Source organism: Schistocerca nitens, chromosome 1 (assembly GCF_023898315.1).
Source record: "Schistocerca nitens isolate TAMUIC-IGC-003100 chromosome 1, iqSchNite1.1, whole genome shotgun sequence".
Taxonomy (NCBI): Eukaryota; Metazoa; Arthropoda; class Insecta; order Orthoptera; family Acrididae; genus Schistocerca; species Schistocerca nitens.
In genome coordinates this window covers 412,577,167-412,594,803 of record NC_064614.1, presented here as the reverse complement: position 1 = coordinate 412,594,803, position 17,637 = coordinate 412,577,167, and the positions used below count along the sequence as shown (strand labels likewise).

General features: G+C 37.4%; 1 protein-coding gene across 2 annotated transcripts in view; it reads left to right on the top strand.

Moving 5' to 3' along the window:
* The window catches only part of LOC126249804 (C-factor-like), a 60,388-nt gene extending 45,158 nt beyond the window's left edge, over nucleotides 1-15,230 (top strand). For both annotated transcript variants that reach the window (XM_049951507.1, XM_049951503.1), the window contains one exon: nucleotides 14,583-15,230. In XM_049951507.1, the coding sequence (XP_049807464.1) occupies nucleotides 14,583-14,807 (225 nt within the window). In that variant the 3' untranslated portion in view covers nucleotides 14,808-15,230. The remainder of the gene's footprint in view (nucleotides 1-14,582) is intronic.
* Nucleotides 15,231-17,637: the final 2,407 nt, after the last annotated feature.

Sequence of the window (17,637 nt, the reverse complement as noted above, 5' to 3'; positions counted from 1 at the left end):
ATACATGATAATGAGGTTGTGCCCATGGGCAAAAGTGACCTACTTCGAAAGTGACCTGCTGAAACTCTACGTGAGTCGGAGTAGTGTCCTGCAGATACAGATTGCAAGTTTAAATATCAAAATACACTGCTCTCTGAAGACTACACAGTAGATAGGAGATGAAATGTCAAACAGAAATCACTTGTAATGCTGGTACGAAATATAAGAATGTCCTCAGCAGTGCAGATTTTAAACTTGCTCTCAGAATTTGATTTGTAAAATTTGCAACCTGTTCACCATTATTATGTGGTTATAAGGTAGCCCCACTATTGTTGACTTCTCAGAATCTCATGACAGAATAAGTAGCACGTAAAAGAGTTCTCTGAAACGTAACTAAAGGCCTTAAATTGTTACATGCTGCAAAGAGAAGAAAACCTATTTCTTTGGGTGACCTTATGTAAAATCCAAAATCCTGGTACTAAGTTGCTCTTAGATGGTAAAATAAAAGGCCAAAGAAATAGGGCCAGAATATGATATCTTGATTGGAGAATATAAAAAATTGTCAACTGCTAAATTCCTTCTATACTTGACAGTGAACAAAGATAAGATGAATCATGTGATAACAAATGGATATGCATACAAAGAAGGAAAAACTAACTCTACAGTATAGAAGAAATGGTCAGGGAGAAATAACTTTAATATGCCTTTAAAAGCCTTACCACTCAGTAAGACATTTTGCTTCCACAGGTATAATATTAGAGATGTGCAGTTAACACTTTTTCTGTCATTAGACTGTAGTAGCAGTCATTTTTCGTTGTCCAGAATTTTTGAAAGTATAAAGTAACCACATGCATGCAAAACCAGTTATTAACTTTCATTAATATGTCATTTACAATTTCTTTTGCCAATGCTTCCATGGCATGACAGTAATACTCACCCTACCTGAAGAAAAACGAAATATATTTTACATCCTCTAATTTGTACCCATGTGTGGCATCATTCTGTGAATTACACAAATAACCTTGTATAGTTGGCACTGGCAAGCTTTTTCTGGTGTAAGAATTGATCCAGATGTGTACTGTATTTGTATTCAATAAGATTCTAATTTGTCTAACAGAATATTAGAATTGACAAAACCAAATGGCTTGGATAACTCACAGAAGATCTCAATTGGTGTTATTTCATCACTGAAAAATGTGGTGTGCCAGTCAATGTATGAATAACTGCCTCAGCAGAATAACTCTTTTAAAATCCAAATTAACGTTACCTAAACATCATCTATAACAGCATTCATTTTCTGATTGTACTGTTCCTTCCACATTAACATGAGAATGAGTGACCACCCAAATAGGCTCTTTGGAAAGCTGATTGTCACCCTAATATTTGATGCTACACTACAAGGGAAAATGCTTGATGTGCTACAGGGCACAACTGCCACAACAACAGAAGTAAAAAAAATTAATGATACAGACAATGGAAAGTCCAAAGTGTTATGAAAGGATAGATACCTATGTGGTGAGTAGCATGGTGACCAGTGTCTCTAAGCTAGCCAGAGGCAGTAGTCGTGTGAGCTGTGAATGTGTGTGTGTTTTCTATTTTGGGAGAAGGCTGTTGTCAGGAAGATTAAATGATTAACAGTCCTTTTGTAATGCCTGTCTGCAACTCAGTGTCTGCTCTATACAGGGTGAGTCACTAACTATTGCCACCAAGAATAACTCCGAAAGTATGATAGGATCTGAAAAGCTTGTGGGACAAATGTTGCATGAGACAATAGGGGCCATAATATGACATTGGTTTTTTTTTTTTGCTAAGTGAGGTCAACTTCATAGATATGAAGGTCAACTTTTTTTATGGGATACTATAGTTTGGTACTTATTTTCTGATAGCAGCTATTGAGACGAATCCAATGATGCATAGCCCTAAGGTCTTGGAAGGTCAACGAAGGTCACAAAGGTGGCATGAACGTCCATTTACAGAAGGTGTTTGAAGTGATCACTATTGGTGTCAATGCAGTGCTGCAATCTTCTTATCATGGATTGAGTGGTTTCTTAACACTTCAGCACTTATCGAAGCACATGCTCCGACAATTCTGTCTCACATATCTTCAGGTGTAGTTGGTACATCTTTATAAACAATGTCTTTTATCAATCCCCTCAAGAAAAAATCTACAGGTGTCAAGTCTGGCAAACGAGCCGGCCACGACACATCTCCTCCACATCCAATCCAATGTTTTGGGAATTGTCTCTGCAACTCATTTCTAGCCATCAGCAAATAATGTATCGGACATCCATCATGTTGATACCACATTCTGTTCCTTGTTCCTAAAGGTATTTCTTCCAATAACAGACCTAATGTTTCTTGCAGGAATGTGGTGTACTTCCTACCATTAAGATTTCCTTCAGTGAAATAAGGGCCCATAATTCTGTCCTCCAGAATCCCACATCATACATGCACCGATCACGGTTTTTGGTGTGCAACTTGCCACAGCCAACATGGATTTTCAGTTGCCCAATAATGTATGTTATGCAAATTAACATTTCCATGGTTCATGAATGTAGCCTTGCCAGTAAATAAAATCAAATTAATAAATGTGTCATCCCTCTGAATCTGAAGTTGAGCCCATCCACCAAATTCAATGCAATGCAACAATCTGTACCAGTTAATTCTTGGTGGAGACTGATATGGTAAGGATGATATTTATGGCAGTGCATAACACGAACAACACTACTCTGGCTCATGCCAGATTCCTTTGCGATTTGACGTGAACTAACACAAGGAACTCGAACCACAGTGGCAAGACTACCAGTTTCCGTTTCATCGTTAGTAGCTTTCCTTTGATGGATATGTTTCTGATGCATTAAAGATTCAGTTGTTCTCAATTTATCATACACATATTTAAATGTATGACGTGTAGGGTGAGTACATTGAGGATATCTTTCATTGTATAAGTCTCTAGCTTTCACTGAATTTCGTTGGCATTCTCCATAAATGAGAAACATATCGACTTGTTCTTCAAAGGAATACATCATTCACATTCACTTGATTCGATGATACTAGTCTTACCGTTCCGATTAGTGTTGTATTGCAAAAACGTCGAATGGTGTTTAAATGTCAGTGGCATGTTAGATGGATACGCCGTATATTTACTATGTGCACGATATACAAGAGAGAATCATCAGAGCATGTGCTTTGATAAGTGCCGATGTGATAAGGAATACCACTCAATCCATGATAAGAAGATTGCAGCACTGCATTGATACTAGTGGTCATCACTTTGAACACCTTCTGTAAATGGATGTTCATGCCACCTTTTTGACCTTCGTTGACCTTCAAAGACCTTACTCTTACACATCATTGGATTTGTCTCGATAGCTGCTAGCAGAAAATAAGTACCAAACTATAGCATCCCATTTAAAAAAGCAAAGTTGACCTTCATATCTCTGATGTGACCCCATCTAGTAACAAAAAGCCAGTGTCATATTATGGCCCCCGTTGTCCCATGCAACATTTGTCCCACAAACATTTCAGCTACTATCATACTTTTGGAGTTATTCTAGGTGGCAATAGTTAGTGACTCACCCTGTATAGTGAGTACCAATCTGTGATTTTCATAACAGAATTAATGATACCCTTTTCCTTGTTGAGGGTCCAACTACTACCTCCCTCTAACCAGTCCTGTTGAGATACAGGATACTGTTATAGCTGTTGATGATCATAGCAGGTGCTCCAACAATGCAAGCATCACAAATCAGTGGTCAACCTTACCACTTTTAAAAGGCTCCCTGTGTTTGAGCATGCTACTTTATATAATGGCAAAGAGTGAATGCTGGGAAAGATATGTAGCCACCATAGGGACCATGTTCTATTTCACCTTTGGTTGCCAAGTGGCAACTTCTCAAATGGTATTGTTCTTACTGACCCTACACTTCTCAAAACATATTGCAGTGTACTTCCACTGAAGCAACTGCATCTTAGAATATTTCCCCCAGTTTGCAAATACACAAAAGGGAGTGGAGAATAACAATGTCTACTCACTTCACAATATTTTTAATGATATAATGTCCCTTTGTGCAGCTAGAAACTCCTCTGCACTTTGGCTGTGTGCCACAACACTCATTTCCAGAATCAAATGCAGCAAAATTTAACTGTGGATAGCTAATGCTAAATCCTTACAATCTATAATTGCTTTTAGCATTAGCATGATTCCACAACCCAGTGAAGGGAAGCCACAATTGACGCAGTCTTGAAACTGGCTAAAAACCCATATGAGAGGAACGCACTGAGAGTAATTAGTTTTCTTGAATGAAAGTATTTTAGGAAGGCCAGTCTACTACTGACTACTGGATTCACATACAGTCAACTACAAAGGTGGCTTCTGAGCATCGTAACACCACATCACTGTCCTCTTTCATATGAGAAAAGGTGTTGTCTTAACGTACTGCTACCATATCATCATCCTATTGTAAGGGTGAGGCATCAGAGGCCTGCTTCCAATCTTTAACTGGAGCTTTCACTCCCACTTGTCATATTGTGTTCATGTTGCTGCATCCCACAGTACTCCTCATGTCGTACACAGAAGAATGGGTTCTCACAGGGATCTGTGCTGAATTTGACCTCTTTTCCAATTGTAATCAGTGGTCATATGAAGCCTTTGGGACCTATGATATCTATTCCTCTATGTTTGATGACATTTGTATTGATTACAGCTCTTCAGCTATGAGTTTCATGGAACACCAGTGGCATTACTCCATAAGGAAAGTGCGGTGTTGATCTCTCACCCATGGTTTGCAAATTTCCACTATCAAAACAGGTGCTATGTACATATCCTGCTATACTTTCCTTAACTGATTCCGGAAATTCCTTATATACTAATTCAGTTTGATCAGATATCTCTTTTTGGATGTCATAATTATTCATAGAAATTTCATCATATATCTGATTTGTAAGGCCTTCTATTGATCCCTGCAGACTTAGCCATACAGATATTTAATCCACTGGAAGCATCTTAAACAGCGATTATTTAATTTACATGAAAATTAATCAGAAAATTTATATTAATTTTTGCTGTAAGAACTGAAAAAGCGCTGCAAAATTTTAGAGGTGTCAAGTATTGTTTTTGGTAAGTTTGTTATGACTAAACAAGGATTTACAAGTGGTATAAGTGTTTCAAAAAAGGCTGTGAGGACATTGAAGATGACAAACACCCAGGAAACATCATCAAACATCGAAATTGTGGGAAAAGTGAAAGAAAAGGTTATGAACACTCACTGAACCACAATCAGAGAAATTGCTGATGATTTTGGCTTGTCAGCTTACTGATGTCATGAAACTGATTCCAATGTTTTGCAGACAAATGTGAAGGTATGCTCACTGTGTTCTTCAGTTTTAAAGGCATAGTGCATTATGAGTTCTTACCACAAGGTTGAGTGGCTAGTAAGGAGTACTACTTTCAGATTCAACACCATTTGCATGCATGAGTCTGAAAAAAATACACAAATTTCTGGGGACATTATCCATGGGATTTGAAAACTCTATATTCACCAGACAGTGTCCCATGCGCCTTTTTTCTGTTCCAGAAAATAAAGAAAACTGTAAAGAACCATCTTCCTATAAACATGAATGAGGTTAAAAACCTATCACAAAAAGAGCGGAAAGTTTTATCTAAGGTCGACTTCCAGAAGCGTTTTGGGAGATTAGAACAAGTACTGGGATGAATGTATAGTATCTATTGCAGACTATTTTGAAGGGGATAACATTGATGTAGACAAAAAAATCAATTTCTCTCCAAAAATCAAAAAAATCTATTAACACACCACTGATGTAAGACTGTGTATCTTTAATGACTTCAAAGATATGCGGGTTGTTTGAAAAGTTCTCGGAATGGATAGTAAAAAAGTACCTACATCACTGAAACTTTTTTTTTATTTTACAATGTAGTCTCCATGTGGTTTAATGCACTTGGTCCAAGAATGTTCCAGTGCCTTGACCCCATCTGGAAATTGACTTTCCTCCAGGCCTGCAAAATAGTTGTCAGCTCTGGCTATCAGTTCTTTGTTTGAAGTGAATCTTCATCTGCCAAGAAAACTTTTCAGTTTTGACAAGGGATGGAAGTCTGACGGAGCCATATCAGGTGAATAAGGTGGGTGCGGCAACAATTAATACCTTAGGTCATGTAATTTTGCCATGGCGACAGCACGTGCATGTGGGCGCATATTGTCTTGATTGGAAGATGACTTCCTTCCTTCCTAAAATTGGTCTTTTTTTGAGCATCTTTTGTTGCAATTTGTCCAGGAGGTTAGCATAGTATTCTCCAGTAATTGTTTGCCCAGTGGGGAGATAATCTACCAACAGAATCCCCTTTGCATCCCAGAACACTGATGCCATGACATTTCCCGCTGAAGGAATTGTCTTTGCTCTCTTTGGTTTTGGTGGTGGAGAATCAGCATGTTTCCACTGCTTTGACTGTTTTTTTGTCTCTGGGGTATAGTAGTGTACCCAAGTTTCTTCTATGTTCACAAACCGGTGCAAAAAATCTTGTATGTTTCTCCTAAAATATGTCAAACATTGTTCCGATGCATCCATTCACATGCGTTTTTGATCCAGTGTCAAGAGTTGTGGCACCCATCTTGCAGATAATTTTTTCATTTCTAATTCTTCAGTTAAAATATGGTATACCGTCTCAGATGACATCTGGCAAGCATGAGCAATTTCACACACTTTCAATCGGCCATCCTCCATGACCATTTTGTGCGCTTTTGCAATGATATCTGGGGCAGTGACACATCTTGGCCAACCATTGCACAGATCATCATCTAAGCTCTCCCAACAAAATTTAAATTCATTTGTCCCCTTGGCAACAGTTGAATATGAAGGAGCAGTATATTCTGGAAATTGGCATGGATGTCCTCTGCTTTCATACCTTTCTTTACAAAGTACTCAATCGCTGCTCGAATCTCGATTTTTTTTCCATCTTCGCAAATCACTATGCGGGAACAACAACAGAGCCACATCACTGTCACAGCTCTCTTCCAAGAGCAATGACGTGGCACGTTTTTACAGGCAACAGTCCAATGAGTATCACATGAACAACTCATTGCGCTAGCACTGACCTCTCGTGATGATTCTAAGAACCTTTCAAACCACCCTCGTAATTTTTGTTACAGGTACATAATAACCCACAGAAGAATCAAGAAGTTTTCTCCTATTAAATTCTTGAAAAGTCATAACATTTTATTATTTGTCTACATAGGTCCCTAAATTCTCCTAACTCTGTGTTAATTAGTTATCAAAGATTTCACAAAAACTCTTTCAGTTTTTGTATTCACATAGTTTTAAGTATTCTTTTTGAATAAAATTTAGCGTAAAAGAGCACTTACACTGTCCTTGGCTGCCACATTGTATGCTGATGTGGGTAACAATTAATGTGATGAATGATGGGAACTAAATACATTGAATCTTGAATTGATTATCAATAGCCAAGGAGAAAGCTCATTCATAATATCCTGTGGTTCATAAATAAAGTTGGCTGGAATTTTGTTCTATTAGATTAGAATTTAACCACATTGTCAAAATTTTCAGCAAAATGGAAGTAAGGTAAACTAATAGGGGTCAATTCTAGTGTGCGATAAACATATGGGTGCAATTGTATGCTAGAACTTATCGAAAAGTAACACTCAGAGTAACAGTAATAGTAAAATGTAGGAAACACAACAGACAGTAACAAGATGTAGCTAAAAATCACAAAAAAGTATGAAACATGGAATTGACAACTAGAATTGAGCTATACAGCTCAAGTACACAGAGTGATACCAAAAAAATTAAAATAAATCACACTACACATCTAATAAGAACTTATGAAAAGTAATAAAATGTGGAATGGACCACTTGAACTGAGTAGACAGAGCTGACAAAAAATAAATCCTAAAAGGAGTTATACCACATTTGGGAAAAACAGTCAAATATTTACAAGAACCCATATTATAAATGTGATTGCTACTTGTTTCACGCACAACAATTTAAGCTGTGCTCTTAGATTCCCGCTAACCACACCTTGGAAATCGTGACATATTTTGAATAAACAGCATAATTTATGCTAGTTATTAAGGCAACCACAGGTAACATTTAATATCAAACTGCTTACAGCTGTCACATCATAAACTGAGGATGTCATGGCTCAAAGCTGAGAATTGGAATCACACACTAGAATTAACCCTTAGTTCCTCCCCACTCAGAACTCCACTTTTCTGTGGGTGTCCCATTAATTTGTGTATTTAGTATTAAGAATTTCAGCAGTTCTGTAATTTGTGATTACTTTTTTGTGCCACAATCACCATTTTGAAATTTTGTGTGTGTTGCACCTTTATGTCCGGTATGATGCCAGTGGTCAAAGCTGACAGATGGAATCATACTCTAGAATTTATCCCAAATGGTTTATTGCAATAATGAACACATATCTTGGGCTACACTACACGTCAATGTATTACGGTACTCAAACATCTGTGTTGAAATTTGTTCGCTTCACCAGCTCACAATCGAATTGCCACATTCCAGCCTAACCTAGGCCTTGGGTTTCCTATAAGTCAGCCTACCAGCACATCTAGGGTTTTACACCAACTCACACAACCAAATTGTCGTATTTCATTCTAACGCAGGTCTCAGGCTGCACTATAGGACAGTCTGTCAGATCATTTAGCTTTCTTCCATTCTCCATAGTGAAAATAAATGTACTCATTTCATATCTTCCACTGGAAGATTATCATTAGATTCAGCAGTCTCATTAGCTACCATGTCCTATCACTCAGTTGTCTATGACTGACATCAACAAGATGCTAACATTGGCAAGCGATGTGAGAGCCACAGGCACCATAAGTGTACTTTAGCCAAGACCTCACTTAATAGCACATTTTTTGTAATTGATTACTTTGAGTAAAAAAGTGTTTATAATTGGTGTGCAGAGCGTTTTTATGGTCATGTTTCTGTCAGTGATGGATTTCGTTAAGGTTGACAAAAATACATTGTCATTCCAGAAAATAGGTTTGGAATATTACCTACCATGAAATAAAGGCTTTCTTAATCATATTGAAGGCTGTAGTACATTTGGTATAATGGTAAAAAAATACCTGTTCCCAGTGTATCCTTCACAGTTTTTCGCGAAGCTCAAAAACAGTATCTTCCCAATTGGGGTAAGGAAATGTTCAAAAAATTCTTCCAAGGAAATTCAAAATCTTGTGCATTATCGAAACAGGAGACAAAACTGGATGTCTTCCTATGATCCAGAAAGTAAGTAGCAGTCAACTGCTTGGGTGTACCAAGATTAACCAAAACCAACCAAAGCAGTTCATTCACAAAACACTTCCAAGGAAATGATCACTCAGTGCTCAGTTACACACTAAACATGTTGTGACCATTTCTTTAGAGGACCAAAGGACAGTTAATGCTAAATAGTATACAACAGTTTATTTTCTGCAGATCTTTGATGCAATCAGGAAAACAGTCAAAAACCCCATATTGGTCTTTATCATGACACTGCCAGCAGCCACAGAGCAGAGAAAGTGGTGGGTGTCAAAACAACCAACAATTGAATTGAGTGTGTGGTCAGCTAATGGATATGTTGACAACAGGAAAAGCAAGACGTCAATATTTATGTCAGTTTGTAAAGTGAAAGATATTGCCACAGATCAACGAACGGTTGTTGAGTCCTGAGTGAAATGCAAAATCAAATACCTTATCTTTTTGCTGCCAGTAAGTCTCACCTGTCATTTTACTATAAGCTACTTCAGTGTGTATGTAGCTCTACAGAAATGCCTTGTGCTGCAGTGAAAGCTGGGCAATGAAATACTGTTCCAGGGAATGATCTTTGAAGAACAAGTTTTGCAGTTTAGGGAAATAAGAGTTTTGAAACACTACTATTGGTAAATAGCATAAGATATGTTGATCCCAGTTAAGAACTATTATTTCACTGTTGATACATTGTCTTCTGCTTAGATGAGCACTAGCCTAAAGCAAGCTACATCATTTCTCAGAAGCCCAGAAACCATATTTTTGGTATTCACATAATTATAACCATCCTGCATGCTGAGACAATACAGAAGCTCTCTGGCAGAGAAACTGTAATGGACCCACCACTGCTCAGGCAAACAGGAATACATAAACATTGCTATAGATTCATTTAAATTCTTCCATCATCAACACATGTAATCATGTAATGAAATCAAAATAACTTAGTTGAAGAGTAGCTCTTCATTTAAATGAATGAGCACACAAAGTACTAGATATGTTTGAAAGAGGCTGACTTTTAAATACATATGTTCTGAAGGGTAGTAGAAACCTGAACATATTAAAAAATGCCTCTAAAGAGATATATTGACTATGCCATACTGTGGAACTTTATAGTTGAGAGTGTTTAATTTATTCATAACATTTTAAGCTCCCATGATAAAGGAAATGTCTCAATTATGTATAAAGCATTTGGGAATGGGTATATATTGCTTGAAAACAAAGATAACAGCAGCGAGCTCTCTACTTGAAAAACTCCCAGATGTCACATAAGGCTAGAAGACAGCACTATATTAACCACACCACATGATTTGTCCACTCTTGAACTCATCTAGCTGGCATCCTGCTGTCAAACGTGTAGTCTAGGCATCGTGCACATTCTTGTGATGCTCTAGTGACACTATCCACTTTTATATTGGCTGGAATGGCCATTTGCAGCCTTCTTGTATTAAAAAATTGGTATAATGTCATGGCATCACCCATGCTGTTGATGTTAGATGTTGGCTATCTCCACCATGAGGGACTAAAATGAGTACACAGAATGACATTCAAATGAAATTAGAAACAGATCTCTTTGGAGATGCCACATTAGATTTTGTCATGTTTCGTTGTTTAATATTATAATCTTCTGCTTATGACAGTATGCTGTTTGAAGGCAGTTTTGCATTTCAACAAACACATGACTCTTGGTACAATTTGTTATAATTAAATGTCAGTTAATGAGACAGCAGCAGTAAATGCCTTCGGGAGATCCAGAAATGTATAATAATATTAAACTTCCTGGCAGATTAAAACTGTGTGCCCGACCGAGACTCGAACTCGGGACCTTTGCCTTTCGCGGGCAAGTGCTGGTAGAGCACTTGCCCGCGAAAGGCAAAGGTCCCGAGTTCGTGTCTCGGTCGGGCACACAGTTTTAATCTGCCAGGAAGTTTCATATCAGCGCACACTCCGCTGCAGAGTGAAAATCTCATTCTATAATAATATTGTTGAGAGTTGTATATTTTCACCATAGTATTGTGCTTACAGACGTGGAGTTGCAGAATCAAAGAAAGTAGGCTCCCATCCTGCTATATGCTAATAGTTTTGTCCACTTTTGAAACAGGTTCTTCAACTTTCTTATTAATGTAATGTAAATATGTTTTGGAGAACATTTGATGTTATTTAAATATTAGAGCATGCACTCTCAGGAATGAGTTTCTTCAAGTTTGGAACATCCAGAATGTAATGAAACAATATTATGAAAAGGAAAGTTGTTCCATAAAATTTTGGGAGAACTGCTGGATGTTTGTAACTCCTGCCACAATATTTTGGTGCAGAGTCTTCTGGCCATCTTCAGGTGATACTGAAGATGGCCAGAAGACTCTGCACTGAAATATTGTGGCAGGAAGTTACAAACATCTGGCAGTTCTTCCGAAATTTTGTGTAACAATATGTATGCCAGGAAAGTTTTAAATCTCACCAAGGGAAAGTTGCTACTCACCATATAGCAGAGATGCTGGGTCGCAGATAGGCACAACAAAAAGACTGTTCCAAATAAAGCTTTCGGGCCATAAGGCCTTCATCAAAAATAGAGAACACACACGCACGCATGCATGCACCCGCACACGCGCACACACACACACACACACACACACACACACGCACACACACACTCTCACTCTCACTCTCACTCTCACTCATTCACTCACTCACTCTCACGTAATTGCAACTCACACACACATGACTGCAGTCTAAAGCAGCTGTAGCCACACAGTTTCATCTTTATATGAGCTTCCTTCAAGCAAAAAATTGCTACAGTCTGGAAGATAACTATGCAGGGGGTGGACAGAAACACACCAAATGCACAACATGTTGCCAGGCTCATTATGTCATAGGAAAGCAGTTGGCATTTAAAACAGCTTCTAGTCATCTTGGAATGGATAAATACAGGTCCTGTATGGTTTTCAAGGGAATCTTACATCATTCTTCCTGGAAAGCAGTTGCAAGTTCAGGTAACGTTGACAGAGGTTGATGGCAAGCGTGCTAACTTCTTTCCAAAGTAGACCATAAAGCCTCAATAATATTTTGATCTTGTGATTGTGGTGGCCAGGAGAGATACAATAACTCGTCCTTGTATTCACAAAACCAGTTCTGGATTATGTGAGCTGTGTGAACTGAGGCACTGTCATCTTGAAACAAAGCATCACCATCGGGGAACAAACATCATGCTGTGAGATAGACCTGATGAGTCAAAATGGTCACATAATCCTTGGCAGTAGTGCGACCTTGCAGAGTAACCATGGGATCCATGGAATACCATACTATGGCTGTCCATGTGATCAAAAAAACGCCACCATGTTTCACTCTGGGGACATAAACTAGGCTGTAACCTGGAAACAGTGTAAAACAAGACTCATCTAACCAACTGACTTTCTTCCTTTGCTCCAAAGTCCCAGTTGTATGGCATCAGCACAACATTTTTCCTGTTACATGCTTTTGGAATTCCAGCTTGCCCTGTAATTCCCAGCTCATGTAGTTCCCATTGTGTTGCTTTAGTGCTAGCAGGGTTTGCTAGTGCAACATTTAGTTCTGCAGTGACTTTTGCACTTGTCATTCTCTTTATTTTTCATCACAGTCCTCTTCAAAGACAGTCTGTCGCAGTCACACAGCACACAATTTTGTCTGTGTTGTGATGTAGTGCTTTCACAGATCAAATATTAAATGCAATGAATAACCAAACATCACCCATTGGGATATTTTATGATCTCTCAAAGGCTTTTGATTGTGTGAATCATGAAATTCTTCTAGATAAGCTTAAATATTGTGGTATGAGTTGGACAGTGCACAAATGGTTTAATTCATACTTAACTGGAAGAATGCAGAAGGTTGAAATCAACCGTACAGATAGTCTACAAAAACCAGCAGAGTCCTCTAACTGAGGAGGTATCAAGAATGGTTCCCACAGGGTCTAGTCTTGGGTCCATTATTGTTCTTAATATATATTAACAATTTGCCACTCTATATGCATGAAGATGCAAAGTTAGTTCTTTTTGCTGATGATACAAGTATAGTTATCACACCTAACAAGCAAGAATCAGCTGAGGAAATTCCAAATAGTGTCTTTCAGGAAATTGTTAAGTGGTTCTCTGCAAATGGACTCTCACTAAATTTTGAGAAAACACAGTTTATACAATTCTGTACAGTAAATGGCGTAACACCATTGATAAATATAGACTATGAATGTAAGTCTGTTGCGAAGGTAGGATACTCAAAATTTCTGGGTGTGTGCATTGATGAGAAATTGAATTGGAAGAAACACATCAATGATCTGCTGAAACTGTTAGGTTCAGCTAGTTGTGTTATTAGGGCTATTGCAAATTTTGGTGATAAAGATATAAATAAATTAGCCTACTATGTCTATTTTCATTCACTGCTTTCATATGGCATATTTTGGTGTAATTCATCATTAAGTGAGAAAGTATTAATTTCACAAAAACGTGTAATCAGAATAATAGCTGGAGCCCACCCAAGATCACCTTGCAGACATTTATTTAAGGAACTCAGGATATTCACAGTACCTTCACAATACAAATATTCACTTATGAAATTTGTCATTAATAACCCATCCCAATTCAGAAATAACAGCAAAGTGCATAGCTACAACACTAGAAGAAAGGATGATATTCACTATTCTGGATTAAATCTCACTTTGGCACAGAAAGGGGTGAATTATGCTGCCACAAAAATCTTTGGTCATCTGACAAATAGTATTAAAAGTCTGACAGATAGCCAACCAACATTTAAAAGCAAATTAAAAGAATTTCTGAATGACAACAACTCCTACTCAATAGACGAATTCTCAGATATGAAGTAGTTAGTAAATTAATTATTTTGTGTAAAGAAAATTTATGGTAAAGTGACACATTCCACATCATTACGAAATGCTGTATTCGTGATCTATGGAACAAGCATTAATTTATGTATGATGTTTTTCCACTTTTGCTGTATAATGTATAAAGCTTCATATACTGTGGCTACAGATGCATCCACCTTACAAGCACAAATAATTTGCCTGAATTCGAATTCACTTAGCTCTGACATAGTGCACTTACAATGACTCAGAACACTGCTCTGATCATGACTGACACTTGCAATGTATTTAGGACATTACACAGGTACTGTTCATGTTCAAATATAAGAGTGCAACCTCTCAACTTCTGCATTTATGTTCAAGCATGCATTTCTTGTGGTGTCTCCATATTTTTGTCCAACCCCATGTTTTCCAACACCAATTTTAAAGTTACTGAGAACTGTCCAGTTAAATTGCTTTCTTTTGTTTTTGGTTTCAGGCTGCTTTGAACACATCAACACGTTCTATTAGCCATGAATTAGCTGCTGATGGCATACTTGTAATGACCTTACATCCTGGTTGGGTCAAGACTGATATGGGGGGAAAAGAAGCTGATCTTACTGTAGAATTTAGTGCTTCAGAGATAGTGAAAACACTCTTCAAATTGGGCAAGGAACATCAAGGAGCATTCCTCCAGTATGATGGCTCTGTTTTGCCATGGTAATGAATGCTTTCAAAATTGTTTCGTGGAAAATGTTTCTGGCTGTATAAAACTTTTTCTGTAATCACTGTCTTCCATCTTTTTTTCTATAGCTCTCACCCCAGAAATGTTGGGATTTTGATTCATTCTGATTTCATTGCACATTTCATGCTTTATTTTCAGCTTTACTGAAGAGCAATGCCTTTCCTCCTTTGTATGCATTTCAGTTGTAGTGAAGCAACCTCTATCCTCCCTCTCCTCATGCATTTGGTTTTCCTTCCAACATTTTGTAGTGCTTTTATTAACATTCCCTAACAATGTTTTACATTAACTAAAAAAAAGCCATGGGCCATTATCACTTTCTGTTCATAAACAATGTGACATTGTAATGTATTTTCAACATGTAAGTAATAGTTACATAAAATACAATTTCTAATGTTATCTCAATAGTAATTTTCATCTGAAATATTTTACGCCAAATGAATTCTTGTTATGGTACAAAATAAAAAACAATGAAGAAAAAGTATGTAAGGAGGAAATGCCTTCATTTTTAAGGGGAAAATAAAATATTAATCGTGGCTTATACGTTGAATGAAGCATATAAGTTACTATCAACACAGTGGTTTTATCCACATAAAAGGTAGATAACGCTTATGATTTATCAGAACATGACAGCACAAATGAAGTGAGATAAAACTTGAAGTATTCTGTTCAGCTGTAAAGCAGTAGTTCAGCTACGCAATGTGGTGTTGTGTAGTGGTTAGTATACATTTTGTCTGTTGAAATACTTTATATATACATAATTTTTGAAAGAATAACAGGTAAATACTTTCCAAACAAGATATAAACATGCAATAGATACATGATTTTGTTCTGTGACATATCAGGACACTTGCTTCAGTTTTCAGAATTGTGTATCACTATATTGTTAATTATTTTATTTTTATATATAGTCACACATTTAATTTTGCAACAAGCATAATTTTTGTGAATGATAAATTTTTTAGGGACTTCGATTCACTATGAAACTAAGATATTTGAGAGCTTTTCTTACCTGCAGTTATTGACTTGTTTTCATTGGACATCACTGCTAAAGTGCGTACTCTTGACACACCTTCTAGAAAAATAGATTCTACAGTCAAGAGAGCTTAGAAAAATTGCTGTGTATGATTTTTTGTCAATGCACACTTCACACTTCATCCTTATTTTCATTTCCTTACACCCTTTGAAAAATCTGGATTTCAATGCAATAATAAAATAAAAACATGACTCCAGTGTATCAAATCTTTCCAGACATGCTTTTTTACTTTAGTTTGTGTCACAAATCATGTGAGGCACAAAGATATTTTGCTGATACATGGTGGTTGTTCCTGTCACATTTGTAGCCATTTGGTGTGTGATTTATTATCCTTGTTGCACTGTCGACCAACACGCCAAATGTATGCAGTATGTTTAAGACTGTGCTGTGGTTTCATCTATGATGCTTTTATGTGTATTTGCCTCCACACGAAATTTTGTTGATTTTTGAGAATGAGATTTTGTACAGATCATTTATTAGTTTATTAAGTAGGATCCTCCTCTACTGTTAGTTGATCAGTACACATACAACGTGATGTGATTGATTTTGTCCCAGTGTCAAACTGTGTAAGGTTTTTTTTTTTTTTTTTTTTTTTTTTTTTTTTTTTTTTTTTTGTGGCGTTTCTTAGTATCTATCATCATTAACTGTGAGAAAGTAAAGTATGGCTTAAAGTTATCATCCTTTATTGAAGTCTTACAGTTAAATGCAGGCATTGCATATGTGTATTACATGACATGTGGATTTCTGTATGTCTAGACCAGTAATACATGATGATGATAATTTCATGTGGCTCAATTGCTGGTTCGTGTCTTTCTATTAACCTATGCCCATTATTCCACTGCAGCAAGGTGGTCTACAGTTTAAATTGGAACCTGAAGCATGTGTCATTTTTGGCAAATCTCACATCATTGGGAGGTGAATGGTAGGTTAAAAGGCAGACAGAAAAATCTTTGGTCCAATCAGGGCTCAATCCCACAACCTTTCCAAGTGCACACTTTTTCGCTTTATCACCAGGCCCAACTGTAATCTGTGATGTATACTATTGAGACATAGTTGCATATCTTTCAGTCACTGTGGTGACAATACAATTTTCTTACATCTTTGGCTGCAAAGAGTATTGTTACTAGAGTAGTGTGGACATCACATCATACAGTAGAGTGTTTTCAGACAGGGACAGTAATGCTAAATTTTTTAGTTATTTGTTAGTTTATGAACTTGTGTTTCAGTAAGAGGACAACTCTTCTGTTGCAATGAAACTTAGTCATACAGTGGGGAGTACTAGCAAGTGCAGAGTCAGTTAAATTGGACTGTGTCAGTAGCTTAACTGCTAAGGCCATCTGCCAGTGAAGCACTTTTATGCTGCATTTGTTATGCAGTAGAGCAACCTTTACGTTGGTCTGAACACGTACTGCATTACTAGGCACAGTGGTGTGCCCTTGGCTTCTTCCCACCCCTGAACCGTCCTGGACAGCCAGTTAGAGGGGGACCTACAGTTCAACATGTACTCAAAAACATGGTGCAACTGGACTTCTACATCTACCTACATACTCCACAAGCCACCATACAGTGCCTGACGGAGGGTACCCTGTACCGTTACTAGTCACTGCCTCTCCTGTAGCACCTGCAAATAGAGCAAGATAAAAACAACTGCCTCTTTGCCTCCATATGAGTTCTAATTTCTTTCATCTGTGTGGTCCTTCAGTAAAATGTGCACTGGTGGAAGTAGAATCACTCTGCAGTCAACTTCAAATGCTGGTTCTCTAAATTTTCTCAATA